Genomic DNA, 21158 nt, shown 5'->3' with positions numbered 1-21158 from the left:
CTCTGCATCTGGTTGGTTCGGCCCCACCATGCCTCATGTGGAAATTCGGTCCCCATGTGTGACTCTGCATCTGGTTGGTTCGGCCCCACCATGCCTCATGTGGAAATTCGGTCCCCATGTGTGACTCTGCATCTGGTTGGTTCGGCCCCACCATGCCTCATGTGGAAATTCGGTCCCCATGTGTGACTCTGCATCTGGTTGGTTCGGCCCCACCATGCCTCATGTGGAAATTCGATCCCCATGTGTGACTCTGCATCTGGTTGGTTCGGCCCCACCATGCCTCATGTGGAAATTCGGTCCCCATGTGTGACTCTGCATCTGGTTGGTTCGGCCCCACCATGCCTCATGTGGAAATTCGGTCCCCATGTGTGACTCTGCATCTGGTTGGTTCGGCCCCACCATGCCTCATGTGGAAATTCGGTCCCCATGTGTGACTCTGCATCTGGTTGGTTCGGCCCCACCATGCCTCATGTTGAAATTCAGTCCCCATGTTGGAGGCGCAGCCTGGTGGGAGGCCTTTGGATCATGGGGGAGGGGCGGATGGGGCGGGCAGATCCCTCGTGAATGGATTCATGCCCTCCCAGGGCGGAGGTGAGCGACTTCTCGCTCTCTTAACTCCTGTGAGAGCTGATTGTTAACAAGAGCCTGGCTCTCCCTCCGCCCTCTCCTGCTGCCTCTCTCCCCAGGTGAGGTCTGCACACTGCATGGCTCCCTTCACCTTCCACTGCAAGTGGAAGCAGCCTGGGGCATCCTCAGATGCAGACACCTGTGCCATGCTTCTTGTGCAGCCTGCAGGACTGTGAGCCAAATAAACCTCTTTTCCTTGTAAATTGCCCAGCTTTGGGTGTTCCTTTACAGCAACACAAACGGACTAAGACAGTGTCTCTCCCCATTCCCTTTAGTAGCATCACATGAACGCTGAAGTCAACCGTGATGGGAGTATTTACACAGAGCAGAAATTAGCCAGTGCCGTAATTTACAATCTGTTATGCAGGAGACAGGCAGCCTGCACACCACGAATGGTGAGACACAGAGGGCCGTGCTGAGGATGGTGAGGGAGAGGGTGTCCCTGAGCACATGTAGGGCCTGAGCTGCCTGGGAAGAGGACTGCGTTTTCGTCAGACTGAGGAGCTCAGAGCATCCTGGCAGGGGATGGAGAATGCCTGAAATGTGCTGAAAAACCCAATATCTGGGCAAGGAGTGCCACCTGGACCTCAGGTCCAGCAAGACAAGTTCTCCATGCCTGCAGGGGACACCACTGAAAGGCTTTGAAGGGCCACTGAAGGGTCTGGATTTGGAGCCAGAGGTCTGGATTTGAGGTCAGGGATGGACAGACACCCTTAGACTGACTGCTCGTGACACCCTGGGCACAGTGTGGAGAATGGACTAGAGCCAGGCAACCTCTTGGCAACCACAGCCTGCAGGTCAAATCAGGCCCACTGTCTGCTGTTGTAAATAAAGTTTTATCGGAACGCAGCCCTACCCCATCATAAAGTATTAAAGGAGTTTTGCTTTAGCCCAGACTGTTTTCTGTCTGTCTTGTTCTTTCAGCGCAGTAGGTAATTAGTTATATGTAGAAAATAATATGCATTTGCTCAAAGGGAAAAACTTTCCATAAGACAATGGAGAGGCCCCAACGGCGGGGAGAGCAGGATGTAACAGGATCTCATTCGCATCCCTCCAAAAGGAATAATTTCATTACCCCAGATTAACACAGGGGCGCTACAATAAGGGGTGAGAGTAATTGATATTTTCCTGCTATCTCATCCTGTATTAATCACAATTGCAAGGCACTCTTCATTCATAGGGTTTGCGGTGAAATTCCATTTTTTTCTGGTTTTCGTCTCCAAAGTGACAAGGGCTTTATGGAAACATATATTTCCACAGAGTCGTAAGCCAAGGTCAATTGCCTTGTGACACCCATCCTCTCTGTGAAGTGGGGCAGGTGGTTTGCTGTGTTGGTGCTGGGATTACTGAGGTTTCATTTCCATCTGCTAATTGTTTCCAGAGCTCATTTCCCTTGGTTTGCCATCGAGTACAGTTCATTCTCTGAAAGTCTTCCTCATTCTATATCAGGAGAAAACCAGGGTGAGGCTTTTATTGGAGCGAAATTATTATAGGATGTTCCTGTCAGGGCATGAACAAGAGGCTGCAAAATAGCTGGCGGTGCTGATGACAGAAATACACACATTCAGCTTTGCCTTCTACAGAGTCTTTTTATCAACACCTAATGCTGGTTAATGAAACATATTTCCCAGTAATTATACAGCTACGAACGATTATGTAATTTTAAAATAAGACGTTGCATTTTGTGGAATGTGTCTACATATTTCTCATCAGTGATTCACAGCGGTCCTGGGGACCCGGGTGGGACACCCCTTTCTAGATGAAACCAAAAGCGCACAGTTGTGCCGGCCTGAGGTGGACCCAGTGGTCAGTGGGAAAATGGGGCCTTGTACAGGTCCTAATTCTGTGCATGTTCATGACCGTTCCATTAAGGTAGGCGGGTCAAGCAGTCATGTAATTGAATTTTTCAATGGAGGAAAATACTCAGAGGTGCCCGGAGACTGAAGACCTCTCCAACCTGACTCTTGTGCTTTCTGATTTTTCCTAACAGTTGACAACAAAGACAAACTGGAGGAAACCTCTGGACTGAAAATTCTTCAAACCGGAGTCGGGTCGGTGAGTAACAGAAGGGGTGCCGTCTGCTCTGCGATCTGCTGTGCTGTCTGGGTGCTGGCGAACACCGTGAGAACAGAGGCTGCACCTGCAGGTTAATTCAGCCGAGGTCCTGTTTTCCTGGGAGGACCAGTGGGCTGTGGCAGGAGCATCCTCTGCGGGTGGGAATTGGTGACGAAACGTGCCTGGCGAGTTCAATGATGTCTTAGGGCCTTTGAAGTCTTGATTTAGTATCCCCACAAGAAAAAGCACTCATGGCTAAGAAGAACGAAGAAGCCTTCAGAAAATATGTGCTTCCTTCCTTCTTCAGCTGTTCTGTAGTTGCCAAGTGTGTGAAAATGAATATGGGCTAGAGGGATTACTCTTTCCTCCTGGGATTCAGTGGGACATACTTGTATCTTCAATATCGAAGGATGCATATTTGGGAGAGGTGATATAAAACAGGAAATGCTTCCATAATATCATTGAAAATCTATCAAGCCCCTGTGTGTCCAAACTTCACCATGCTGGTATCAGAGAGGCGCTCGGCCAGGCTCCTCCAGCAGCCAGAGCCACGGGCGCCTCCCCGCACAGCGCCGATGGCCACTCTCCCATCACATGACAACTTAATGAACTGCACACAGAGCGCGGACGGGCCTCCTCTGAGGAATGGCGTGTGGCCACTCGTCAGTCAGTGTGGACCGAAACCAATCTGCGCTCCGGCGTTTGAGATTTCGGGTTTCACAGCACTCCCCATTAGAGATAATTAACTGTGAAGGAGCGCTTATTTATGAGTGTGCTTGCTACACAGCAGAGCCGCCCTCTGCGGAGCCACTTAAAGACAAGCTGCTTCTGTGGGGAAATCTCGTCCTCACCAGGCCCGAGACTCGGGCTCTTGAAATAAGAAGCTGCTTAATTGGCCGCTCTTCCCAAACAGAGGTTCTTGCGTTTCCCATGCGGTGCCTGCTTAAGAATAGCCTGAAGGGCTTTGAAAATGTCTGCATCTCTGTTAAATGACCGGCAGGGTGTGGGAGAGGAGAGCAGCCGGTGACTGATGGAAACTGGCGTGCACACCCCCGACAGGTGCTCCTGTTCTTGGTGTTTCTTGATGCCTTCCGGGCTCCTGCCAGATGAATGAGGTGTTGGGCAGCTGGTGATGCCCTGGTCTTTCCCAGGAGCTTGCTGTGTCTTTAGCACCCAGTGAAGGGTGAGAAAGAAGCCAAGAGTCTGGGGGGCTGCCGAGAGCCACCTGCATCCCACGGAAGGTGCAGTGACCGATGCGGAGGGGCCAAGTAGCTTCAAGGTGGAGTCAGTGGGGGGCGGCTGTGACCCGGCCGTGAGTCTCCTGCATGTGGAAGATGTGATGTCGGAGGTGCGTCTCCTGCGTGTGCAAGGAGCTGTGATGTCCTCCTGCCTTTCCTCTCCCTTCTGAGCTCATCACGTGGGGTGGTAGTTGGTGCTAAGTCATTCCTAGAGGGATAATGTGTCCAGGAATTTGGGACAAATCTAGATGGACTCAGGTTAGAGCCATCCCTGTAGCCTGGTCAGAGAACGCGTCGAGGCTGGGACCCTCTGCTGTACTGTGGAATATTTATGCCCCGTGAGAAGCAGCTGTGGTGGGTGGGGAGGTGGGTCCTGTGGACACGAGGGAGGCTCTGCCCTGAGAGGGCTGGAGGGGCAAGGGTGGGGGACAGGGAATGGGAGACTCTGGGGTTCATCTGGGAGGTGACAAGTGTGGTGCCCGGTGTCCAGACACACCTTCCTCATTGAAACCTGGACTCTGGCCACTCCAGGAAGGAGGCAGGACGTGGTGACAGGCAGAGCCACTGACTGGGCAGCTCCAGCCCAAGTGGCTTCTGCCATGTGCCTTGCCACATGTTGCCTCTTAAGCATGGAAGGTCAGATGCTATCGTCCACGCACACATGAGCCTGGGGGATAGCACCTCCGTGGCCGCCCACTCAGAACGGAGCTCCTTCCCACACACACCTGAGCCTGGAGGACAGCACCTCCACGGCCACCCTTTCAGGACAGAGCTGCTCTTCCCACATGGGAGGAGCCACAGGGACTGGTCGCTGTGGCTTCAGCCTCCCAGCTCCTCCTGTCCTCTGCTGGGCACCTGTGATGTCCAGGCACTCCCCGCTTGGATCGGGGGATCTGGGTTTCATCCTCCCAGCTCCTCCCATCTTCTGCTGGGCACCTGTGATGTCCAGGCACTCCCTGCTTGGATCGGGGGATCTGGGTTTTGTGCTGTACTTGGTGCTCCCTTTCACTCAGGCCCCTTCTGGACTCTGCAGAGCTGCCCCTCGCCATCTCTTTCGTGGTGGCCTCCTGCAGTCTCTGTGCTCACCTTTTGACTCTGCTTCCTGTTTGTCAAATGGGGGTCATTCCAGGGGTCATTCCAGGGGTCATTCCAGGGCCTGCCCCACTGGGTTGTGTGCAGGTTTCTGGGGTGGCAGAGTGCGGACGAGTGAGCACACGTAAACATTCACTGTCATTCCCATCATGGTCCTGATGCCTCCACAGCATTTGATTAGGCAGGGGTTGGACCTTCTTGTTCCATCCACCCTGTCTCAGCACCCTCTGTCACACCTTCACCTCTCCCTCCCTTGATGCTACACGACAGATTATTTCCTGAAATTGTCTCCCACGTTCCTCCGCTGTCTAATCTGCTGTAAAACTCAAATGCTGGGTACTTTTCTCTTGGTTACTGTATTTTTCACTTGGAAAAAATTTTTATTTAGTAATTTATCAAATCTGTTCTTTTGCCTTCTATTTTGATTATGTGTTCGATATCTTCTTTTATCTTTTCAATCATTTTAAACCTACTTATTTTATGGTCTCGTCCAGATCCTCTGGCTTATTTTATTGTCTTGTTCAGACCCTCTGGCTTATTTTATGGTCTCGTTCAGACCCTCTGGCCGTTTCCTAGTCTTAGCTTTCTACAACTCCTGCTCATCACATCTGCTGACCCCCCTCCGGCAGGTCTGTCCTCTTTTGTGGTTGATGAAGTCTTTTTTTAGAATTGTGAGCTTACCCTTAGCAGGGATCGATGTTGCTGAAGTGTGAATTTCTATGTGAGAGTTTCTGGATAAGAAGTTTTGCCCTCAGTGTCCCAGCGGATCCACTTTCCTGTCAATTGCCCACCTGGGAGTTTCTGCGCCATTCAATAAAGTGTGGACCTTGCTCTGGCACATGCACAAATCTGGGGTTCAGCCCCCTCCCCACTTCCCCAGCTGGTGGGTGGTCTGTTCCTGGGCTTCAATCTTGAGGGAGGCAGGTCCTCAAGGTCCTGGGCTTCATGTGGAGTCCCCATCTCCATCTACCCCAAGGCCACATGGGCTGTCCTCGTGTGACTATAGGAACTCACACCCCAGCTGTCAGCTTCCACACACTTGGATCCACAGAAAGGTTCCAAATGTCCAAGAGCCACTTTAGCATCAGCTCCCAGTCACGCCTGCTTTTGATTGCTCCTCTCAGTTGTGGAATCTGGAGATCCACTTTCTTCCTGTGCTCTCGGCTTTGTGCCCCTTGGAGTTGATGCCGTGCGTCACGTGGGATTTCAGTATGCGTGTGTGAGGGTCCCTGCTCAGCCTCAGTTTGGTGAGCTGTTCATTCATTCATTCCTAGATATTTATATGTCAGGCAGGTTTTAAGAACTGAAACTACAGCAGTGACTAAAACAGACAAACCCTTCCATCGCAGAGCTCCCATTCCAGGTGAAGCTGGAGGTGCATCGAGGAATAAGGCCCATTGTTTCCTCTGAAGGCAGAACCCAGCCGTCACCTGCATTGCTTTCTGCTCTCACTTGGGGCGATGGCCATCTCTGTTCCCTTCAAGTTGACCAGCTCCTCCTCCGTGAGTTCTACAGATCGGACTCTCCAGGGCCTGGCTCCCTCCTCCTTTCTGCCTGTGCTCTCTCCTATGGGGAACTCACCTGGGCCCTGGCTTTTTATATTATCTGTTCGATGATGATCCCAAGCCTATGTCTCCAGCCCTGACCCATTCACCGAGCAACAGATGTGTATGGCCACAGGCCTCCTCCATTTCTCTCCTGGGAGATCTGTAGAGGAGCCTCACACTTAAAGTGGGCCACGTAGGGCTCTTCATCTTCCTGCCACAGCCTGTTTCTCCTGTCAGGTTTTCTTATCTCTTAATGGAAATGGCATCACTGCTCCTTGTGAAGCTCTGTCTAGGAAGTAGATTGATTCAATGCATGGAAATCTGAATTGCTGCTCAGATTATCTGTGAAGTGGACTATTTAACTCTGGAAAGAATTGGCCTCTGCCCACTCCTGATGCCCACCCACCTCATATGTGGGCAGGAAGGTTCTCCCTAGACTGTTGGGCTGATGGGCTTCCTGCAGGGGACCGTGGGGGCTGAGGGCAGGAGCAGGAGCTCACCTGCACAGCACCACACCTCTGCTTCCATCCACATCCGACCCATGTCCTCTCTGGTTCCTGAGGGAGCAGAGGATGGACCTTGCCATTCCCAGGGGCAGAGGCTCCGTCATCCCTGGGACAGAAAATTACCAAACCCTGGAGTGTTTATTTCACCCACTGGTTACGATCTGGCCACGAGGAGCTCGTCCAGCCTGACCTGTCTGTCTTCCTGGCCTTCTCCAGACATTTGTTTGTTCTCGTTCCACCAAACGCTGGAGACCAGCTCCTGGAGTGTCATCCTGCTCCACGTGGCCATTTTACATTTCAAAAGATGGTTCTTCTCGAGCTCTTGACCCGACGGACGTCGTGTCCAGAGGGCCCTCGAGCCCAGCATCTGTGTCTCCCGTCGCCCCAAGTGAGTGCAGAAAGCAATGCAGGTGATGGCCGGGTTCTGCCTTCAGAGGAGACAATGGGCCTTATTCCTTGATGCATCTCCAGCTTCACCTGGAATGGGAGCTCTGTGATGGAAGAGTTTGTCTGTTTTAGTCACTGCTGTAGTTTCCAGAGGTTTATATATTTGGAGTAGATTTGCAGTGGTGAACATGGGAGAAAGGGGTACAAGTTGAGAAATTATTTAACAGCTAATGATTTTTTTTCTAATTTTAATTGCCTTATTCAGTATTAAGCCTGAATTTGACGATTCTGATTTTTAATGTATTTAAAATTCTTCTAATCCCTGACTGGAATATAAAGCAGAGTTTGATTACAGAAATCTAATAGCATTTACAAAATCTCTCTCCTGCGCTTGCATTTAACGCAAGTGATGACAGATAGTGGAATTAAAACCTTTTAAGCCAAATGGAAATATCTCAAAACAAAATTTAAAGGAAATGAACAGATTACAGTGCAGATACACACCCCTCATAGATGGGTGGCATTTTGCTGTATTTCAAAATCTAATTTCTGGTATCTTGAAAAGTGTTTGCATTTTATTCAAATTAATAAAGCCATGTTTTTTTCCCAAAGGAAAGTGATAATCACCAAAAAGCAAAACTCAAATGTTTGGAAGAAAAATAATCTGGATAAAGGCAGATCCATGGCTACAGCCTTCTCAGTTTTGTCCAGAGTTAGGGGTACATTCTAGCTTCTTAGCATCGTGATAGAGCAGAGTTGCCCTGCCCAGCGTTCTAGCTTCTTAGCGTCGTGATAGAGCAGAGAGGTGCCCTGCCCAGTGTTCTAGCTTCTAAGCATCATGATAGAGCAGAGAGGTGCCCTGCCCAGCATTCTAGCTTCTAAGCGTCGTGATAGACAGAGAGGTGCCCTGCCCAGCATTCTAGCTTCTAAGCATCGTGATAGACACAGAGGTGCCCTGCCCAGCGTTCTAGCTTCTAAGCGTCATGATAGAGAGGTGCCCTGCCCAGTGTTCTAGCTTCTTAGCATTGTGATAGAGCAGAGAGGTCCCCTGCCCAGCATTCTAGCTTCTAAGTGTCGTGATAGACACAGAGGTGCCCTGCCCAGTATTCTAGCTTCTAAGCATTGTGATAGACACAGAGGTGCCCTGCCCAGTGTTCTAGCTTCTAAGCATCATGATAGACACAGAGGTGCCCTGCCCAGCATGTCAGTGAGAAGTGGCTGACCCTGAGTCTTAGCAGAGCCCCTGCAGGCTCAGGAGCGTGAACAAGAGGAATTTGAGAAGCAGCTGAGGGGAGGAGCTGCTCAGACTGGGGGCTGTCTGGGTGGCAAAGAGCCCCCCATCTCTGCCGAGGGAGCCTTCTCTCTGTCCAGTGTGGGGTGAGGTTAGAGGTCTTCAGATGGTTATTCAAGGAGCCCTGGGGGCTCTGATGCAGTTGGGTGTGAATCCCTGCTCCGCTCACGCCACCCTCACACTCCAGCCCAGCAAGGTCCAGGCTTCTGTTGCCTGCTGCTCATTGGGCTTCTAGGTGAAACTTCGTTCCAAGAAAGGATTCTGTAGCTAAGAATATGTGGATCCCAAAAGTCCCTTAAAAGTCTATGAACCTATGGTCATGCATCCACCCCATGAATAATGTGAATTTGCTGTGATATGTGTTACCTGGGGTGGGGGGTGGGGGGTGTGAGAATCCACCCCATGAATAATGTGAATTTGCCGTGTGATGTGTCTTACCTGGGGTGGGGGTATGTGAGAATCCGCCCCATGAATAATGTGAATTTGCCGTGTGATGTGTGTTACCTGGGGTGGGGGTGTGTGGATCCACCCCATGAATAATGTGGATTTGCCATGTGATGTGTCTTACCTGGGGTGGGGGTGGGGGTGTGTGGATCCACCCCATGAATAATGTGAATTTGCTGTGTGATGTGTCTTACCTGGGTGGAGGGGTGTGTGAGAATCCACCCCATGAATAATGTGAATTTGCTGTGTGATGTGTCTTACCTGGGTGGGGGGTGGAGGTGTGTGAGAATCCACCCCATGAATAATGTGAATTTGCTGTGTGATGTTTGTTACCTGGGGTTGGGTGGGGGGTGTGGATCCACGCCATGAATAATGTGAATTTGCTGTGTGATGTATGTTACCTGGGGTGGGGGGCGGGGGGTGTGGATCCACCCCATAAATAATGTGAATTTGCTGTGTGATGTTTGTTACCTCGGGTGGGGGGTTGGGTGTGAGAATCCACCCCATGAATGATGTGAATTTGCTGTGTGATATATGTTACCTGGGGTGGGGGGTGGGGTATGTGGATCCACCCCATGAATGATGTGAATTTGCTGTGTGATGTGTGTTACCTGGGGTGGGGGGTGGGGTGTGTGGATCCACCCCATGAATAATGTGAATTTGCTGTGTGATGTTTGTTACGTGGGGTTGGGTGGGGGGTGTGGATCCACCCCATAAATAATGTGAATTTGCTGTGTGATGTGTGTTACCTGGGGTGGGGGGTGGGGGGTGAGAATCCACCCCATGAATGATGTGAATTTGCTGTGTGATGTGTGTTACCTGGGGTGGGGAGCGGGGGGTGTGGGGATGCTCAGCACTTATCACAGGGAGCAAGCAGTGGGCAGAACTGAGACGGGTGACGGATGTGTTCGAAACCAGCTTCATTTCTCCCTGACTTCCACCCTGTCACTTCCTGTCTGTGCAAAGAGGTTTGCTACTGTACACAGCTCCTACCCAGTTGCTTGGGGATTACCGAGAGGAGCTTGGACATTGAATGCAGACTGGCCAAATCAATAGCAGGAACATATCAGCCGTGATGGCCCGACATGGCCATGCACCTTCTCCCTGGGGTCTTGTGAAGATGCAGATTTCCTGCCCGCCTCACCAGATGCCTGGTTCTGCACACCCAGGTGTGACCCAGGAGAGGACGGGACAGAGGGGGGCCTTTGCCCACAGGTGAAGAGAGCCGGATTAAGGAGGTGGGGAGGTGGGGAGGTGGGGAGGAGCTGCCCCTGCTTGTCAGGGTGACAGCTGTTGTTGCTCTGCGGTGCCCAGCAGCAGGACCGTGCCTTTGTCAGGCACATTAAATGTTTCAGGTGGATCCGGGTGGGTGGAGGAGGTTCTTGGCTGGAAGAAATGCTATTTGAGAGATGCCAACAGATGAGGCGGAGAGCTGGCAAGCAGACCACTCGCAAAGGGCTCTCCAGCCAAAATGATTTGTGTGAGACCGGAGGCCCTGTGGTGCTGGGGGCAGGTGAAATGTCAGAGCTACAGTGGGGTGAGAAATCCATAGATGTTCCAATCACATCCTAAGTCTAAAGTCCTATTATTTTGTTATTGTTGTTGTTTGAGACAGAGTCTCGCTCTGTCGCCCAGGCTGGAGTGCGGTGGCGCGATCTCAGCTCCCGGTAAGCTCTGCCTCCCAGGTTCACGCCATTCTCCTGCCTCAGCCTCCCAAGTAGCTGGGACTACAGGCCCCTGCCACCATGTTCAGCTAGACGGGGTTTCACCATGTTAGCCAGGATGGTTTTGATGTCCTGACCTCATGATCCGCCTGCCTCGGCCTCCCAAAGTGCTGGGATTACAAGCCTGAGCCACCATGCCCAGCCTAAAGTCTTATTTTTAAGATTAATACTGAAGGTTGCTTGAGAACAGCAGTTTTGGTTTTATAAGTAAAGACCAAATGTGATAAAACTCATATACGTACACTCCATGGTAGGCAGGGGGAATGAGTCTAACTCTTTAGAAGGCAGGACAGCAGTGGTCATCTGCAAACCAACAAACAAAAACTCTTCCCCTTTGGCTCAGTAATCCAACTCCGAGAAATGTATTCTAAGAAGACACTCCATCCAGCAAGGAAATCAGAAAAACAAAACCTTCACCAAAAAAAAAACTGACTTAAAATATAAAACTATAGCAAGGTAACTCATCATAACAATCAAATAAATCAAATTCTGTGATTTCATTTAAAATTTTGAGAACTCTAAACTTAAAGGCAGCTGTGTAAACACGTGTGTGCACAGAGATGTTAGAAGCCCATGTACGTAACAGGTGAATAAGAGAGCAGCTCTTATGGGGTTCATGGTGGCAGCAGAAGAATGACGAGGCTCGTAATTGGGAAAGGAGAGCTTTATTCCTCAGAAAGAGCTGCATCCTGCAGGACAGCCAACCTGACCAGCTGGGAAGCGTAGCCTCTGGCCAGAAGCCAGAAACAGGCACTTCTAGTGAGAGGCAAAGGCAACAGGAATTTATGCTGAGCGAGTGGCTAAGTATACATATTCAGCAGGTTATGGGAGGAGCTGTGAATATTTGTGAGGGGGAGACGCAGGCATGCATGGTCAGCTAATATTTGCAAAATGCATCCCATGTTCACTGGGGCATGGAGACTTAACATGTAAACAGATTACAGTTAGGCATTCTGCATCAAAAGGTGAAGCTGAGGACATGAAGGCCCTCCCTGTGCAGCCTCCACAGACCAGCTAGAGGCACTCCGTGAATGGGGTCTCTTATAAGGAAGGAATGCTGATTGGTTGTTGGGTCGAAACCATAAAAGGAAGAGCAGCTTCAGGCACTTGGTGGATATCAGGAATGGAGTCTTTTAAAAGGGCTGGTTTCTGTTCAGCCCTCAGAGAAGGAAGCCTGGTGGTGATTAGTTGAGAAGTGGGTGGTAACCAGGCAGGTCTGAACCCAGGGAAGGAAGCCTGGTGATGATTAGTGATGGGGGTGGGTAACCAGGCGGGTCTGACCTTCATCCTGTCACAGTCCCAACTCAGTTTTAAGGTTTCTCTGGGGTCCTCTTGGTCAAGAGTGGGTCATTCCGTCAGTTGGGGCTTCGGACTTTATTTTTCTCAGTGGAATTGCAAGTGAGTTTTTTCCTTTGTCCAAAAGTTTTTATATTATTTCTGACTTCTTATTTTGAAACCATTATAGATTCACAGGGAATTGCAAAGTTATAACAAAGAAGTCTCATGTATCCCTTACCCAGCGAGGTTTTCCCCTTGTGGTTACGTCTGGGTAATTATAAAAGCCAATTATGGCAAAATCAGGAGATTGATATCGGAACAATGTGTGTGTCTAGTTCTATCTCATTTTACCTTTAGTACCATTTTTTACAACCTAAATAAAGAGAAAATATGTAACCAAAGCAAAGGCATTTACACACACATTAGCAAACGTGGGGACCTGAGGGGAGCAGCCACCGTCTGGGACATGGCAGCCCCCGTGACCTGTTGACCGTGGTCTCTGTGGGAAACGCTCACAGTAACCAAAGTCATCAGACATCCGTGAAGATTCTGTGTGCCATGGTGCTGTGCACAGGCCAGGACATGACAAAGGTTTAAAATCACTGCTGGCCTTTAGATGAGGGCCTGTGTTTGGGGATTCAAGAGAAGGGGCATTGGATATGAGGGGGTGGGGGGGCACAGGACGGGCTGGTGGGGCAGAGAGCACGGCCACACGTTCCTCACGGGGCCCCTAGAGCAGGAGCTTGGAGGAGCAGCTCCCAGGAGGAAGAGAAGCTCGCATGGTCAGAGGTAGGTTTGTCAGAATGGAGCTAAAGCGGTAGGTTCAGGAGTATCTGAAGGAAGAGATCATAGCTCCTGAGGCTTCGGACAGTGGATCTAAAAAGCCCGAGGTGTCAGAGTTCACAGGGTTCCTTGGGTAAGGTGACTGATCTGAGCTTGCGAAGGTAACAGTGTGTTTGATGGTAATGCTGGGTCACACCAAGGATAGAAGCCTGGGGGGACCACTGAACCCTACATCTCACTCTGCAGCTTGTCCCTACCGCCGGCTCAGCCTAAAAAACCAGGCTGCGGTGACTGGGGAGTAACACGCCAGCAACCTCAGACCCTCTGTGAGCCCAAGAAAAACCAGGGACTCTCTCCAGAAACACTCACTCGCACCCCCCAAGACAGCGTGCGTTTCAGGGAACCTGTGGCATCCCACCCCGGAAGCCCAAGAGCACGTGGGAAGCTCTGCCGAGGGTAGGAGGCTGGGGACGGTGGTGCCTGCCTGGGGCTCTTGCCCACTCAGTGCATGTGGTGGGCTCTGGCAGTACTGGGGGGAGTGGGTATGGTGGGGAGCAGGTACTGGGGGGAGTGGGTATGGTGGGGAGCAGGTACTGGGGGGAGCGAGTGCTGGGGGGAGCGGGTACTGGGTGAAGCGGGTACTGGGGGAGTGGGTACTGGGGGAAGCGGGTACTGGGGGAGCGGGTACTGGGGGAGCAGGTACTGGAGGAGCGGGCACTGGGGGAGCGGGTATGGTGGGGAGTGGGTAGTGGGGGAAGCGGGTACTGGGGGAGTGGGTACTGGGGGAAGCGGGTACTGGGGGAGCAGGTACTGGGGGAGCAGGTACTGGAGGAGCGGGCACTGGGGGAGCGGGTATGGTGGGGAGTGGGTAGTGGGGGAAGCGGGTACTGGGGGAGTGGGCACTGGGGGAGTGGGTACTGGGGAAGTGGGTACTGGGGGAGCGGGTACTGGGAAAGCGGGTACTGGGGGAGCGGGTACTGGGGGGAGCAGGTATTGGGGGAAGCGGGTACTGGGGGAGTGGGTACTGGGTGAAGCGGGTACTGGGGGAGCGGGTACTGGGGGAAGCAGGTACTGGGGGAGTGGGTTCTGTGGGAAGTGGGTACTGGGGGAGTGGGTACTGGAGGAATGGGTACTGGCGGGAGCGGGTACTGGGGGAGCGGGTACTGGGGGAGTGGGTACTGGAGGAGTGGGTACTGGCGGAGTGGGTACTAGGGGGGTGGGTACTGGAGGAGTGGGTACTGGCAGGAGCAGGTACTGGGGGAGTAGGTACTGGGGAAAGTGGGTACTGGGGGAAGTGGGTACTGGGGGAGTGGGTACTGGCAGGAGCGGGTTCTGGGGGAGCGGGTACTAGAGGAGTGGGTACCGGCGGGAGCAGGTACTGGGGGAGTAGGTACTGGGGGAAGTGGGTACTGGGGGAGTGGGTACTGGCAGGAGCGGGTTCTGGGGGAAGTGGGTACTGGGGGAGCGGGTACTGGGGGAGCGGGTACTGGGGGAGTGGGCACTGGCGGGAGCAGGTACTAGGGGAGTAGGTACTGGGGGGAGTGGGCATCTTTGTCATTTCCTGCACCGTCACTCTATTTTATTCTAATATGCATTATTTGACAGATGGTTTTCTCCTAAATGCAAAAGTGCCTCAGTCCTAAGAAAAGCCTGTTTACTGGTAAATATTCCTAATTTGCGTCTGAAACGGAAATCTGCATGAAATTGCATTAAAATATTTGCATCAGCCCAGCCCAGGCAGCTCTACATTCAGCCCATCTGAGGACCCCAGATGAGCCTTTGGTTGGTGGGAGGTCAGAGGTCAGGAGCAGCCCCTTATCTGGTTTGGCTCTGTGGTGAGGACCTCAAATGCCCCAGGACAGGCCCGTCATGGGTGGGCTCAGCTGACGAGGATTTCAATGGCCCCAGGACAGGCCCGCTGTGAGCTTGGCTGGGTGACAAGGACCTCGAAGGCCCCAGGACAGGCCCGTCATGGGTGGGCTCAGCTGACGAGGACCTCAATGGCCCCAGGACTGGCCCGCTGTGGGTTTGGATCTGTGACAAGGACCTCGATGGCCCAGACAGCCCCACCGTGTTGGGCTTGGCTCTGTGGTGAGGACCTCGATGGCCCCAGGACAGGCCCACTGTGAGCTTGGCTCTGTGGTGAGGACCTCGATGGCCCCAGGACAGGCCCGCTGTGGGCTTGGCTCTGTGACAAGGACCTCAATGGCCCCGGGGCAGCACCACTGTGGTGGGCTCAGCCGCACCCCACCAGCGTGCTTGCTGCTTACTGCTCTTCTCACTCTTTCTATTTCTCAAAAGTGAAGAAAAACGCAAAACTGTATTTTCGATATAATTAACTGCACTTGACATATTGACAAATAGGAGTTCATCATGAAACATCTTTTCCTCCTGGAATTATGAATGGCACACAGGTTTCCACGTCGCTCTGGCTCACGGATGCCTTCTCAATACTTTCCTGTGCCTAAAAGGCAGGAGAGGTGCTGTGTGATGTGGCAGTTGCTATAGCAACACATTCAATTTTTATTCAATATCAGAGTAAATAGTCACGTAAGATGAAATAAGTCATGTCTGCCTGTGGCAACGGCAGTCCCTGCTTCTTGACACGCCTCCCCCCCTCCCTGTGCCCTTTTCTAACATTTTCAGCTGCATTTTTATAAAAATATGCATAATATAGATTTCAGTCGCAGGGACATGGCTTATTGTCTGAGATGGGGACTTGGTGATGTCTCTGCTGAAGAAACGGAGGCCCACCTTGTGCCTGGGTCTTAGTGGAAGGCAAGATTGTCCCTGCAGGTTCCCTAGGGAGCCTGGCTCACGTGGGACCAGAAGTTCATTTTTATTTAAACAACTGAACTCTAGGGATGCTCATAAGGTCCCTCAGTGTGTAATAATCCAGAAACCCCTTTCAGTGGGTCAACCCATCAGACTTGGAGTTGCTTAAAGAGAATGAAAAAAATTAACACGATCCTACACCCTCCAAAGCTCCTGCTGCAGCTTTCTCAGAAGAGCAGCAGCACAGAGGCAGCAACAGTTGTGATGCTCACGCCCTCCCGGGGTCTATTCCACACTTCACATGGGTGTCATCTCCCTTGTCCCCAGGAGGCAACACATTTCACAGAGGGGAGACTGAGGCAGGAGAAGGGACATGGTAGAACCGGCAGCCGGAGCCAGCCCCAGGCAGCCTGACTCAGGCCAGGTCGCACTCCCTACATGGAGCCCCACATCAAATTAAGTTCCTTTTCTCATTGAGATTCCTGAAAGCTGAAATGTCCTTAGCTACATCTATAGCACATTCGCACCTGATATACTCCATGAATATGAAACTTTTACCTGGCAGAGTTCATGAGATGAGATACAAGTGGGAAACCTTAATTTTCAACCCTGGATTTGTTGTCCAGCTAGGGACATGGACGCTGATGAGCAGAGCCCAGAGGTGTGTCTCTCAGGAGAAACTCTCCTGTCGGGGCCATCAGGTGGGTGCATCTGCATCCCCATCAGGGACCCTCCTTCTGAAAGCCCCATGCCCTTCTGCTCAGGCGCCTTTCCCTGCCTGGGTGGGTATCAGGTGCCCTGGAAAGGCTAGGCCTGGGTGGCTGCCAGGATGAATTGTGTCCAATGCGCCCAGCCCAGGCCCACCTGGGCACTGTGGAGTGGAGGAACATGCTGCAGGTGTAAAGGCAACCTTGGTCCCGAGACAGTGAACATGGAGCCAAGCCCACCCTGGTGGGGGCTGTCGCTACAGCCTTGAGACCGCCCTGGCATCACATTTTCCATAATCACTTATCAGGGCAGCCACCGAGCATCCAGGCCAACTCAGGTGCCCCTTTTACCTGAGCCAGTGGCCTCAGGCTACTACTCTGTGTGTGGGGAAGAAAAAGCAGTGTCTCTGTTCTTCTGAGTTCCTAGGAGGGGTGGACTCCTGTAACAAAAAACCGATTCACAAGAGATAAACAAGCCGAAGTGGATTCACATGTGTGCCTCCTGCATACATGAGCCATACCCAGAGAAACGGGTCAATCACAAAGAGGTGTGTAGACTCAGGCTTCAGCACCATCATCTGCTGAGACAGAGCAGGAGGAGCAATGAGGAGGTGATAGGGTTTGGCTGTGTCCCCACCCAAATCTCATCTTGAATTGTAGCTCCCACAATTGCCACGTGTTGTGAGAGGGACCTGGTGGGAGGTCGTTGAATCATGGGGGCCAGTCTTTCCCGTGCTGTTCTCGTGACAGTGAATGAGTCTCATGAGATCTGATGGTTTATAAAGGGCAGTTTCCCTGCACATGCTCTCTCTTGTCTGCCACCCCGTGAGATGTGCCTCTGACCTTGTGAGTCCTTGTGATTGTGAGGCCTCCCCAAAAACACCTGAAACTGTGAGTCCATTAAACCTCTTTCTTTCATAAATTGCCCAGTCTCCAGTATGTGTTTATCAGCAGCATGAAAACAGACTAATACAGGAGGGGACCAGAGAAGCTGGTCAGCGAGGGCAAGGCCTGTCATGCACCCTCAGTCGAGCCCTCTGCATTGATGGGGTTTCCAGTGACGAGAGCCGTCCTCTTCCAGGTGCAGAGAGGAGCCACCCTTACAAATGGAGGATTCCTTTATAAACATAGATCTCTCTTATAGAAGAGAATCAACTTGTTTTCAGAGCTTCTCCTATGTCTTCAGTTTCTCAAAATAATCCTTATGCCAAAAAGGCATACATTTATGGGATGGTGTGTTCTGGTCTCTGACAGTCATTTTGGGGTGCTATGTTCTGGTCTCTGACAGTCATTTTGGAATGGTATGTTCTGGTCTCTGACAGTCATTTTGGGGTGGTATGTTCTGGTCTTTGACAGTCATTTTGGGGTGGTGTGTTCTGATCTCCAACAATCATTTTTGGGGTGGTGTGTTCTGGTCTCTGACAGTCATTGTGGGGTGGTATGTTCTGTTCTCCAGCAGTCATTTTGGGGTGGCATGTTCTGGTCTCTGACAGACATTTTGGGGTGGCATGTTCTGGTCTCTGACAGACATTTTGGGGTGGTATGTTCTGGTCTCTTGACAGGCATTTTGGGGTGGTATGTTCTGGTTTCCAACAGTCATTTTGGGGTAGTGTGTTCTGATCTCCAACAGTCGTTTTTGGGGTGATGTGTTCTGGTTTCCGACAGTCATTTTGGGGTGGCATGTTCTGGTCTCCAACAGTCATTTTGGGGTGGTGTGTTCTGGTCTCCAACAGTCATTTTGGGGTGGTGTGTTCTGGTCTCCAACAGTCATTTTGGGGTGGTGTGTTCTGGTCTCCAACAGTCATTTTGGGGTGGTGTGTTCTGGTCTCCAACAGTCATTTTGGGGTGGTGTGTTCTGTTCTCTGACAGTCGTTTTTGGGGTGACGTGTTCTGATCTCTGACAGTCATTTTTGGGGTGGTGTGTTCCGATCTCCGACAGTCATTTTTTGGGTGGTGTGTTCTGATCTCCGACAGTCATCTTTTGGGTGGTGTGTTCTCTTCTCTGACAGTCATTTTTGGGGTGTTGTGTTCTGGTTTCCAACAGTCATTTTGGGGTGGTGTGTTCTGGTCTCCAACAGTCATTTTGGAGTAGTGTGTTCTGATCTACAACAATCATTTTGGGGTGGTGTGTTCTGTTCTCTGACAGTCATTTTGGGGTGCTATGTCCTGGTCTCTGACAGTCATTTTTGGGGTGATGTGTTCTGATCTCCAACAGTCATTTTTGATGTGGTGTGTTCTGGTCTCTGACAGTCATTTTTGGGGTGGCATGTTCTGATCTCCAACAGTCATTTTTGGGGTGGTGTGTTCTGATCTCCGACAGTCATTTTTGGGGTGGTGTGTTCTGATCTCCAACAGTCATTTTGGAGTGGTGTCCTGACAGTCATTTTGGGGTGGTGTGTTTTGATCTCCAACAGTCATTTTTGTGGTGGCGTGTTCTGTTCTCTGACAGTCATTTTGGGGTGGCATGTTCTGTTCTCCAGCAGTCATTTTGGGGTGGTGTGTTCTGTTCTCCAACAGTCATTTTTGGAGTGGTGTGTTCTGGTCTCCAACAGTCATTTTTGGGGTGGTGTGTTCTGATCTCCAACAATCATTTTTGGGGTAGTGTGTTCTGATCTCTGACAGTCATTTTGGGGTGGCATGTTCTGATCTCCGACAGTCATTTTGGGGGTGGTGTGTTCTGGTCTCTGATAGTCATTTTGGGGTGGTATGTTCTGGTCTCTGACAATCATTTTTGGGGTGGTGTATTCTGATCTCCAACAGTCATTTTTGGGGTGGCATGTTCTGGTTTCTGACAGTCATTTTGGGGTGGTATGTTCTGGTCTCTGACCATCATTTTGGGGTGGTGTGGTCTGGTCTTCAACAGTCATTTTGGGGTGGTGTGTTCTGTTCTCCAACAGTCATTTTGGGGTGGTGTGTTCTCGTCTCTGACAGTCATTTTGGGGTGGTGTGTTGTGTTCTCCAACAGTCATTTTGGGGTGGTGTGTTCTGTTCTTCAACGGTTTTTTGGGGTGGTGTATTCTGTTCTCTGACAGTCATTTTTGGGGTGGCATGTTCTTTTCTCTGACAGTCATTTTTGGGGTGGTGTGTTCTGGTCTTTGACAGTCATTTTTGGGGTGATGTGTTCTGTTCTCCAACAGTCATTTTTGGGGTGGTGTGTTCTGATCTCCGACAGTCATTTTTGGGGTGGTATGTTCTGATCTCCAACAGTCATTTTTAGGGTGGCGTGTTCTGTTCTCCGACAGTCATTTCAGGGTGGTGTGTTCTGCTCTCTGACAGTCATTTCAGTGTGGTGTGTTCTGGTCTCTGATAGTCAAGTTTGGGATGGTGTGTTCTGTTCTCTGACAGTCATTTTTGGGGGGGTGTGTTCTGATCTCTGTTAGTCATTTTTGGGGTGGTGTGTTCTGATCTCTGACAGTCATTTTTGGGGTGGCGTGTTCTGTTCTCCAGCAGTCATTTTGGGGGTGGTGTGTTCTGGTCTCTGACAGTCATTTTTGGGGTGGTGTGTTCTGTTCTCTAACAGTCATTTTGGAGTGGTGTGTTCTAGCCTTTGACAGTCATTTTGGGGGTGGCGTGTTCTGTTCTCCAACAGTCATTTTTGGGTGGTGTGTTCTGGTCTCTGATAGTCATTTTTGGGGTGGTGTGTTCTGGTCTCTGATAGTCATTTTTGGGATGGTGTGTTCTAGCCTTTGACAGTCGTTTTTGGGATGGCATGTTCTGATGTATGACAGTCATTTTTGGGGTGGTGTGTTCTGTTCTTTGACAGTCGTTTTTTGGGGTGGCATGTTCTGATGTATGACAGTCGTTTTTGGGGTGGCATGTTGTGATGTATGACAGTCATTTTTGGGGTGGCATGTTCTGTTCTTTGACAGTCGTTTTTGGGGTGGCATGTTCTGATGTATGACAGTCATTTTTGGGGTAGTGTGTTCTCATCTCCTACATTAGAAACTGATGGATGGTGGGTGGAGGGCCCTAGACACTGGGCCCTGGTAGCTCTTTAGTAGTTTACAGGCACAAACTTTACCTTCACTTTCATTCCTGTGAAACAAAGGATCTATTAAAAGTCTAATTAGAGTTGTGTGTGTGCAAACCCTTTTCAGTGGCACTGAAGTGCCACTCTATTTTTTTTTAATGAGAGCATAAAGCAAAAAGAACATTCTTAAGAAGTAACTTTCTTCTGTTGACAAGCACTTGGACTTAATGTTCCATGAAAACAGGAAATCCTCTCCTTTCTCATAGGCAGAGACGCATCCCTGCCGTCACAGGGGCTTGGCCTCAGACGTCTGGCATGTACTGAGGGGGTGTTGCCATGTTGACCATGTGCATCCTCTCTGGCTGCCACAACAGAATACTGCAGAGTGGGGGCTTCAGTCACAAACCTTTACTGCTCACAATCCTGGTGGCTGAAGTCCAAGACCAAGGTGTGGGCAGGGCTGGTCTCTCCCAAGGCCTCTCTCCTGGGCTTCAGATGCCATCTCTGCGTCCTCAAGTCCTCACCCCTCTGTGTGCACCTGTGTCTGCATCTCCTCTTCCTACAAGGATGCCAGTCACATGGGATCAGGCCCACCCTCATGACCTCATTTTACCGTAATGCTTCCTGTAAACACCCCCATCTCCACATACCCTCATGACCTCATTTTACCATAATAACTACTGGGAACACCCCCATCTCCACATACCCTCATGACCTCATTTTACCATAATAAC

The 21158-nt window shown here is 51.0% G+C and overlaps 1 protein-coding gene across 3 annotated transcripts in view; it reads left to right on the top strand.

Moving 5' to 3' along the window:
- PTPRN2 (protein tyrosine phosphatase receptor type N2) overlaps positions 1 to 21158 on the top strand; it is a 1025817-nt gene that overhangs the window by 673007 nt on the left and 331652 nt on the right. For all 3 annotated transcript variants that reach the window (XM_054495208.1, XM_054495209.1, XM_054495207.1), the window contains one exon: positions 2618 to 2682. In XM_054495208.1, the coding sequence (XP_054351183.1) occupies positions 2618 to 2682 (65 nt within the window). The remainder of the gene's footprint in view (positions 1 to 2617; positions 2683 to 21158) is intronic.

Source organism: Pongo pygmaeus, chromosome 6 (genome assembly GCF_028885625.2).
Source record: "Pongo pygmaeus isolate AG05252 chromosome 6, NHGRI_mPonPyg2-v2.0_pri, whole genome shotgun sequence".
Lineage (NCBI taxonomy): Eukaryota > Metazoa > Chordata > Mammalia > Primates > Hominidae > Pongo > Pongo pygmaeus.
This window is presented reverse-complemented; position numbering and strand designations above follow the sequence as displayed.